This window comes from Haliotis asinina, chromosome 15, assembly GCF_037392515.1.
Source record: "Haliotis asinina isolate JCU_RB_2024 chromosome 15, JCU_Hal_asi_v2, whole genome shotgun sequence".
NCBI lineage: Eukaryota > Metazoa > Mollusca > Gastropoda > Lepetellida > Haliotidae > Haliotis > Haliotis asinina.
This window is the reverse complement of record NC_090294.1, coordinates 30,786,295-30,796,222: the sequence shown is the minus strand read 5'-3', so window position 1 is coordinate 30,796,222 and position 9,928 is coordinate 30,786,295. Positions and strand designations below refer to the sequence as shown.

General features: G+C 38.6%; 1 protein-coding gene across 1 annotated transcript; it reads left to right on the top strand.

The window, feature by feature from the left end:
• The first annotated feature begins 996 nt into the window (after positions 1–996).
• LOC137265434 (ATP synthase subunit e, mitochondrial-like) lies at positions 997–9,111 on the top strand. Its single transcript, XM_067800832.1, has 4 exons — positions 997–1,071; positions 2,970–3,024; positions 8,432–8,533; positions 8,959–9,111. The coding sequence occupies exons 1-4, from the start codon at positions 1,027–1,029 to the stop codon at positions 9,003–9,005; spliced, it is 249 nt and encodes an 82-aa protein (XP_067656933.1). The 5' UTR covers positions 997–1,026; the 3' UTR covers positions 9,006–9,111.
• The last annotated feature ends 817 nt before the right edge of the window (positions 9,112–9,928 follow it).

Below are 9,928 nucleotides of genomic sequence, written 5' to 3'. Positions count from 1 at the left end.
CAAGGCCTATTTGACTTTTATCTCGGTCGTCCCTTTTCCCATTGGCCCTTTTGACTTGGCCCTTCAGTCCTTCGGCCCATTTGACTAGTACCCATAATCATCGCGCGTTATCTTCATGTCGGAGGAACGTCCTAGGTAAAACAGAGCCAAGACGTTTGCACTTTTGGTGAAATTTGCAACACAGATACTTAGGGAGTTGTCAAACCAGGAACCACGACGCTTGGAAATCTAGGAATCGAACCCTTGTGAATGTCAAAAGGGCAATAGGTGCACCAGTGTCAAGAAGAAACATGCAGGAATTAATGTACGCATTTTACGTAAGATGCAACGACGTAAGTCAATAAATGATTTTACTTTTCTCTTACGTAGTAATACAATATTATGTATACACATGGGATCAGTCATCAAAAATACATGCAAGCAATAATATTTTTATTATCAATTTTTTATGACCTTTTACATTTTTGTTTTATCAAAATAAAAAGAAATGGATAGTGGGTGGTAACGTTGTGAATAGGGAGTCTACACGTGATTTAGCGGGTACATGATGAGAGGTTGAGATTTGTAAAATTCCATTTAATTACGAATACCATTATAGTTTTAGGCAAGTAGAAAAGGAAAAATAGACACATGCGTGTTACGTCATTATGTATTATGGGTGAAGACTTACCAAATTCCAGGTTGACTGTACAATGTTCGATCTGGGCGTGATAATACACCAGCAGCCAGATCTAACACTGCATATACTCCATCCATTTCTGCTGCAATGATGTCTACCCGCTTTTCTGCTTCCGAATCCACACGATTATTATACTCGTAGGTGCATTGTGCTGAACACCAACTATCATACATCACTGTGTCTGGAAACCCTTGTTAAGAAACAAAAAATCAACAACTCAGAAATTGTCAGTAGGACGTATGGCTCGACACCACCGTGCGATATCAATTTGCATGCAAGCTGATGGCAGTTTCCAGATCAATTGTCCGTGACAACTTTTCGCTTCACCCGTCCTTGCTGCATTCAACATGGCGACCTTAGGAGCTCCGAAAAGTGTCTCTCCATTGATTCGAGTTAGTATTGCTAGTGCATTTTATTCCCCCCCCCCCCCCCTTACATGTATGAATAATTAGTGAGGAGAAGTGTATGTTTGACCTACAGTCTGTATTTTTGTCAACGCGGGCGTGTTAACTTACGTTAAATGAGATGGCCCTAGATTCCTTGCCTTCATTTTCTGTGCATTACTTGCTATGTACATATATCCTGGATACAGGTTGGGGAAACTTGCTGATTGGCCTATGATGAGCCAAGCGAAATATTATAGGCCATTCTGCCTATTTTGCTAAAGGCCGATCTGCCAATGATTATGATATTTATCAAATAAATATGAATTGTACATTTACCATGAGGATATTAACATCATTCAAGGTGAAGGTTTGATGTCCTAAGTATTTCATTAAAACTCTTTTTGCGAATTTTCATCATATGATAAAGGAGTTTGGATATTGCTAGTCCAGTATGAGCCTGTAATATTTTTGAAAATTATCACTGAAAATTAATGACTTAGATATTCTGTGTTAGTTGCCAAAAGGAAAATCTATGCAAAATTGTCTTTTTAATAAAAATCTTTTCCTGAACATCATATTAATTTCCATTTTGTCCAAAAATCTGATTTTTTTCAAGCTGAGGAGGTCCATTAACTATTCATCCTTGTGATCATATAAAACCATTTTGTGGAGAAATTGATAGTTGGTGAAATAATTAGAGAAATGTATATCCTAGCGTAATGTAAATTTGTGGACTTCTATTTTCGCGCACCTATCACTCCCGGATTTACGCAGTTGCTACACATAAAAGTGTGACGTAAGATTTCATGTTTGTAAACAGGAAGCCGTCTTCTTCATGCTGTCACGATTCAGAAATCACGAACTTCAAAGTAGAGTTTTTATCCAAAGTTTTCCAGCAAACATATTTTTACTCCTCTGCACTAATGCAAAAACATTAAGACGAAATTAAATCCTAAAAAAATAGTTTTCATTCATGACATCACCGATCTGCCAGTCGTCTGTACTGGTAAATGGTAATGCTAAAAGGTCACGACACCAGAAGGCGGGATGTTGTCCGGGCCAATTTCTGGCACAATCCTTATAACTTCACAACAAATTTTCAAGAAATGTTACTGAATAAAAGTTATTAATATGACATTTTATGATCAAATAAAAGGGTTTTAATTAATGAATAACGAACATATGCTTGTGTTTATTCAGTAAATGTCTCCAAAGGCATGTAGAATATTGTTTTAATTTTCATTCAAGATTACTGGAATCTTTACTTGTTTAAATGCCTCTTTTTCATGAGTAAAGGCAAAAGTGGACAAACTCTGATCATTTCCTGACTAAAACCTTCTTATCAACATCGTGAGACATGAACTTCAATACCACATTGGTATCAGCTTTTGGCGTAAACTATTCACCATACTATTTGTCCAGATTTTAGCTATCACGAATATTGATGATGTTGCAAGCAATTTACTTTGATACTGTCGTGTGGATGGTGGCTTCATCCCGCTAAGATAGCAATGTGTCAGATGCTGAAATGTATGATTTTATGAACATTTTAAATTGATGAAGGTTTGTATAATTGTTGATTTTTATCTGCCTTGTTAATTCCGCATACCATGCCTAAAAGTGTTGGGTGCGCGAATACTGGTTGCGCGAGGCTAAATATTGCCATATTGGCCTATAGCAAACTAGGCAGAACAGCCTATAATATCCCATTCAGCCAAATATAGGCGGATTGATAGGTTCCCCAACCTGATAGAAGCACATTCTGAAAGTCAGTTACACCAAAAAGGTCTTCTGGTAAGACCACTGCAGGGCTTCAAATGTCGTCACGTATGCCAAGGTAAAACATACATTTGTGTGGAGCAAAAAGTTGGTTGAAATTAATTTTTTCCCTTTGATATTTCCAGTTTGGCAGATACGCTGCTTTGATAGCAGGTGTCATATATGGCAGCTCAAGACTCAGTGAGTATTCTCAACATTTTTTATTGTTTTTGTTTTTTTGATCATATCTCTCTATGATAAAACCCTTTCTCCTTACAATCTCAAACATGTAACTCAGTGTCATTTTTCCTCGATTTCAGTGATACATACAGTGTTTTTCAGCTGATTAGACTTCCTGATACAGTTTTGAACAAAAGAACACTATCAGTTATTAATGCAACATGCAGTATAGCAGGATTCAGATGTTAGGAATATATAAGTATAAAACAAGTGATAGCTGAGATAAAGACACTAGTCCCAAAATACCCATCTTTTAAAGTCATCCTGTTCTAAAAGGTGTAAGTTTCACCTGAAGACTTTAAAAGATAAATCCAAGCCTAAGGTAGCAAGAACTCAAGTCTTAGACACACCTGTCAATAAGACCAATGGTATGTCTTCTTAGTGTAAGGAATTGCCTTATGAACAATACCTGTCATCACCTGTATTAAAGTAATTAAGTTAATTCTACAGGTTTGACTCATTATAATTTAGCCCTCTGCAAGTAGTGTCTATTGTAATACCATAATCTTCCAAACATCCGGTGTATGTCAACAAGATTAGAGCCAGTTCATTTTAGGATTAGCAGAATTTAGTACTCACATTTGTCTGATCATTTCATTTATTGTAGGCACATCCCATTTTGTATCATCAGTGAATCCTAATCTTTCTATTGTTTCAATTTCAAATTACTCGTAAGAAAAGAAAATTTGGGCAGTATAGTTGTGACTCCCCAGCACAAGTTAGCACCTCTTACAATTAGCTCGGAGGGTTGTACCAACTCTCTTTGGCCACCTCAGCTGTATTCAAGACATTGTCATTCTGTTCATGTAAATAAACTGTAATTAGCTTCTTGTGACTTTAGACACTTTGCTGCACCAATTTCACACAGCGACCAGCACATCATTTAGAAGAAGCTTCACCATCAAAACGTCATTGGTACCAAAGACAGTACTATTACATTATTTTTTTTTGTTTTCACGTGCCTTATGTCTGTATTCATGATCAAAATTGCTTATGTCACCACAAGGACATAAAGTGTCTTCATAATTTTGTTCTGTTGCTCTTGGAAACATATAGTCTACATAACTAGCAATTTTCAGTTTCCTAGAAAGCAGACCAAAGGATCTGATTAGTTGTTGTTTTCTGGGTTTCTTTCGGAGCATTAAATTGAAGTTCAAATCAGCTGACTGTCACAAAGATGTAATCCAGAATGTATTTTACAAGTGACTTAATGTATAACGTGTGATGCAGTGTATGTATCAAGTAAGTTAAAATTATACATGACTGTGAGTGTGTATATTGCATTCAGATGGGCTGGGGTGGTTGTCTAGTATGTATATGTGTGTGTATATTGTATTCAGATGGGCTGGGGTGGTTGTCTAGTATGTATATGTGTGTGTATATTGCATTCAGATGGGCTGGGGTGGTTGTCTAGTATGTATATGTGTGTATATTGCATTCAGATGGGCTGGGGTGGTTGTCTAGTATGTATATGTGTGTGTGTTTTGTATTCAGATGGGCTGGGGTGGTTGTCTAGTATGTATATGTGTGTGTGTTTTGTATTCAGATGGGCTGGGGTGGTTGTCTAGTATGTATATGTGTGTGTGTTTTGTATTCAGATGGGCTGGGGTGGTTGTCTAGTATGTATATGTGTGTGTGTTTTGTATTCAGATGGGCTGGGGTGGTTGTCTAGTATGTATATGTGTGTGTATATTGCATTCAGATGGGCTGGGGTGGTTGTCTAGTATGTATATGTGTGTGTATATTGCATTCAGATGGGCTGGGGTGGTTGTCTAGTATGTATATGTGTGTGTATATTGTATTCAGATGGGCTGGGGTGGTTGTCTAGTATGTATATGTGTGTGTATATTGTATTCAGATGGGCTGGGGTGGTTGTCTAGTATGTATATGAGTGTGTATATTGTATTCAGATGGGCTGGGGTGGTTGTCTAGTATGTATATGAGTGTGTATATTGTATTCAGATGGGCTGGGGTGGTTGTCTAGTATGTATATGTGTGTGTGTTTTGTATTCAGATGGGCTGGGGTGGTTGTCTAGTATGTATATGTGTGTGTATATTGCATTCAGATGGGCTGGGGTGGTTGTCTAGTATGTATATGTGTGTGTATATTGTATTCAGATCGGCTGAGGTGGTTGTCTAGTATGTATATGTGTGTGTATATTGTATTCAGATGGGCTGGGGTGGTTGTCTAGTATGTATATGTGTGTGTATATTGTATTCAGATGGGCTGGGGTGGTTGTCTAGTATGTATATGTGTGTGTATATTGTATTCAGATGGGCTGAGGTGGTTGTCTAGTATGTATATGTGTGTGTATATTGTATTCAGATGGGCTGGGGTGGTTGTCTAGTATGTATATGAGTGTGTATATTGTATTCAGATGGGCTGGGGTGGTTGTCTAGTATGTATATGTGTGTGTATATTGTATTCAGATCGGCTGAGGTGGTTGTCTAGTATGTATATGTGTGTGTATATTGTATTCAGATGGGCTGGGGTGGTTGTCTAGTATGTATATGTGTGTGTATATTGTATTCAGATGGGCTGGGGTGGTTGTCTAGTATGTATATGTGTGTGTATTGTATTCAGATGGGCTGGGGTGGTTGTCTAGTATGTATATGTGTGTGTATATTGTATTCAGATGGGCTGAGGTGGTTGTCTAGTATGTATATGTGTGTATATTGTATTCAGATGGGCTGGGGTGGTTGTCTAGTATGTATATGTGTGTGTGTTTTGTATTCAGATGGGCTGGGGTGGTTGTCTAGTATGTATATGTGTGTGTGTTTTGTATTCAGATGGGCTGGGGTGGTTGTCTAGTATGTATATGTGTGTGTGTTTTGTATTCAGATGGGCTGGGGTGGTTGTCTAGTATGTATATGTGTGTGTATATTGCATTCAGATGGGCTGGGGTGGTTGTCTAGTATGTATATGTGTGTGTATATTGCATTCAGATGGGCTGGGGTGGTTGTCTAGTATGTATATGTGTGTGTATATTGTATTCAGATGGGCTGGGGTGGTTGTCTAGTATGTATATGTGTGTGTATATTGTATTCAGATGGGCTGGGGTGGTTGTCTAGTATGTATATGTGTGTGTATATTGTATTCAGATGGGCTGAGGTGGTTGTCTAGTATGTATATGTGTGTGTATATTGTATTCAGATGGGCTGGGGTGGTTGTCTAGTATGTATATGAGTGTGTATATTGTATTCAGATGGGCTGGGGTGGTTGTCTAGTATGTATATGTGTGTATATTGCATTCAGATGGGCTGGGGTGGTTGTCTAGTATGTATATGAGTGTGTATATTGTATTCAGATGGGCTGAGGTGGTTGTCTAGTATGTATATGTGTGTGTATATTGTATTCAGATGGGCTGGGGTGGTTGTCTAGTATGTATATGTGTGTCTATATTGTATTCAGATGGGCTGGGGTGGTTGTCTAGTATGTATATGTGTGTATATTGTATTCAGATGGGCTGGGGTGGTTGTCTAGTATGTATATGTGTGTGTATATTGTATTCAGATGGGCTGAGGTGGTTGTCTAGTATGTATATGTGTGTATATTGTATTCAGATGGGCTGAGGTGGTTGTCTAGTATGTATATGTGTGTGTGTTTTGTATTCAGATGGGCTGGGGTGGTTGTCTAGTATGTATATGTGTGTGTATATTGTATTCAGATGGGCTGAGGTGGTTGTCTAGTATGTATATGTGTGTGTATATTGTATTCAGATGGGCTGAGGTGGTTGTCTAGTATGTATATGTGTGTGTATATTGTATTCAGATGGGCTGGGGTGGTTGTCTAGTATGTATATGAGTGTGTATATTGTATTCAGATGGGCTGGGGTGGTTGTCTAGTATGTATATGTGTGTGTGTTTTGTATTCAGATGGGCTGGGGTGGTTGTCTAGTATGTATATGTGTGTATATTGTATTCAGATGGGCTGGGGTGGTTGTCTAGTATGTATATGAGTGTGTATATTGTATTCAGATGGGCTGGGGTGGTTGTCTAGTATGTATATGTGTGTGTATATTGTATTCAGATGGGCTGGGGTGGTTGTCTAGTATGTATATGTGTGTGTATATTGTATTCAGATGGGCTGGGGTGGTTGTCTAGTATGTATATGTGTGTGTATATTGTATTCAGATGGGCTGGGGTGGTTGTCTAGTATGTATATGTGTGTGTATATTGTATTCAGATGGGCTGGGGTGGTTGTCTAGTATGTATATGTGTGTGTATATTGTATTCAGATGGGCTGAGGTGGTTGTCTAGTATGTATATGTGTGTGTATATTGTATTCAGATGGGCTGGGGTGGTTGTCTAGTATGTATATGAGTGTGTATATTGTATTCAGATGGGCTGGGGTGGTTGTCTAGTATGTATATGTGTGTATATTGCATTCAGATGGGCTGGGGTGGTTGTCTAGTATGTATATGAGTGTGTATATTGTATTCAGATGGGCTGAGGTGGTTGTCTAGTATGTATATGTGTGTGTATATTGTATTCAGATGGGCTGGGGTGGTTGTCTAGTATGTATATGTGTGTCTATATTGTATTCAGATGGGCTGGGGTGGTTGTCTAGTATGTATATGTGTGTATATTGTATTCAGATGGGCTGGGGTGGTTGTCTAGTATGTATATGTGTGTGTATATTGTATTCAGATGGGCTGAGGTGGTTGTCTAGTATGTATATGTGTGTATATTGTATTCAGATGGGCTGAGGTGGTTGTCTAGTATGTATATGTGTGTGTGTTTTGTATTCAGATGGGCTGGGGTGGTTGTCTAGTATGTATATGAGTGTGTATATTGTATTCAGATGGGCTGAGGTGGTTGTCTAGTATGTATATGTGTGTGTATATTGTATTCAGATGGGCTGAGGTGGTTGTCTAGTATGTATATGTGTGTGTATATTGTATTCAGATGGGCTGGGGTGGTTGTCTAGTATGTATATGAGTGTGTATATTGTATTCAGATGGGCTGGGGTGGTTGTCTAGTATGTATATGTGTGTGTGTTTTGTATTCAGATGGGCTGGGGTGGTTGTCTAGTATGTATATGTGTGTATATTGTATTCAGATGGGCTGGGGTGGTTGTCTAGTATGTATATGAGTGTGTATATTGTATTCAGATGGGCTGGGGTGGTTGTCTAGTATGTATATGTGTGTACATTGTATTCAGATGGGCTGGGGTGGTTGTCTAGTATGTATATGTGTGTATATTGTATTCAGATGGGCTGGGGTGGTTGTCTAGTATGTATATGTGTGTGTATATTGTATTCAGATGGGCTGGGGTGGTTGTCTAGTATGTATATGTGTGTATATTGTATTCAGATGGGCTGGGGTGGTTGTCTAGTATGTATATGTGTGTGTGTTTTGTATTCAGATCGGCTGACAGCCAAGGAGGTGGTGATCCAAGAACAGGAGGACAAGCTCAGGGCTGTCCGAGAAGCCAAACTCAAGGAGGAGAAAATCCAGGCTGAGAAAGGTTAGTCAGATGTCTTCATTATTGTAACATGTAGGTAAAATCTTTATTTCAAATATTCTACATTTTGAAGCTCTTGCAATTGTACCTTAAATTTGGCCACTATGTCACAAGTCAATGCAACAAGTCTTTTCCTATCTGTAGTTTAGGGTGTATGCAGGGTATGAAACTCCCAAAAAATTCAGTCACACCACAGGTCTGGTTGGATGTAAAACTTGCCAGCCCTGACCAAACCTTTCCTGCCAACACATATCTTCAAATATATGTGAGTGAATTTGAGACAGTCCATGTTGAAATAACCTGTCCCAGGCAGTTCATCACTCAGGTATTTCGAACACTCATATATTTATGGTATGTAGGTATGAGACGTTGTCTTTCTGTATGTGATATAAGCTGTTACTTATTCTGCTGCATCTGTTGTGTTTCAGTGGAAATGGCCATGTTAGCCAAGGAAGCAGGAATAACACAAAGCTAGTGACATTAGACCTGTTGGAAGTGTTAGATGTGTGAACTTAAAATGATTTCATTGTTTTTGAGGTATGAATGTATATAGGAACTGAAAATAAACATTCAGAAATACAGTGGTGTTTTTTTATCCCTACAACGTTTGTGTTTGTGTGTGTGTGTGTGTGTGTGGGGGGGGGGGGGGGGGGGGGGGTTGGTTGGTTGGTTGGTTGGTTGGTTTTTTTTGTGTGTGCGTGTGTGTGTGCATGAGTTTGTGTGTTTGTCTGTTATATATGATGTAGCTTGGTGCAGCCTGAAACAAAAATCACTAAAATTAAATTAACTATGCATTTACTTAACAGCAAAGGAAATGCAACCCAGTGTTTTTATACTGTTTTAAGTAGAACACAAAAACATAATGCTTACTTTTGAGTTTTTATTTTTCCGAAACTTGCGTTTCTTTTGCTTCTCAATATGTATACAGTTGCACTTGATTCAATGATATTATGCAGTCTTAGGTTCACATAAGGGGTCCAAGGGTGATGGGGTAGCTTAGTTGTTAGACACCTCGATGACCAAGGTTCGATACCCACCAATGAGTACTATGTGTGAAGCCCATTTCTGGTGTCACTGGCCGTGATTTTGCTGGAATATTGCTGAAAGCGACATAAACCTAAACTCACTCACACACACACAACATGGCCAACCATTTCCTTTTGACATTTGAGAGCGATGAGGGAATATAGGGTTTTTGTGAAAAAATTTATTCTTCCACATGCATATATTCTTTTCACTGTGATAATTATTTGGCAACAGACATTCCAGAGACTGGCAATACGAGCAATAATGTGTGTCATTTACATTTGCATGTAAAATGGAAGGCAATTAACGAGGTGCTCAGGGTTGAAGGTAATGAAGTTGACCATGATGGTGTGGGGTAACAAGAGATGTAAT

What these genes read in the sequence shown, in the direction of transcription:
- LOC137265434 (XM_067800832.1), top strand. Translation starts at nt 1,027, where the DNA reads ATGGCGACCTTAGGAGCTCCGAAAAGTGTCTCTCCATTGATTCGA. An exon ending in GTGTCTCTCCATTGATTCGA is followed by an intron (nt 1,072 to 2,969) that starts GTTAGTATTGCT and finishes TGATATTTCCAG; the next exon opens with TTTGGCAGATACGCTGCTTT. An exon ending in ATATGGCAGCTCAAGACTCA is followed by an intron (nt 3,025 to 8,431) that starts GTGAGTATTCTC and finishes TTTTGTATTCAG; the next exon opens with ATCGGCTGACAGCCAAGGAG.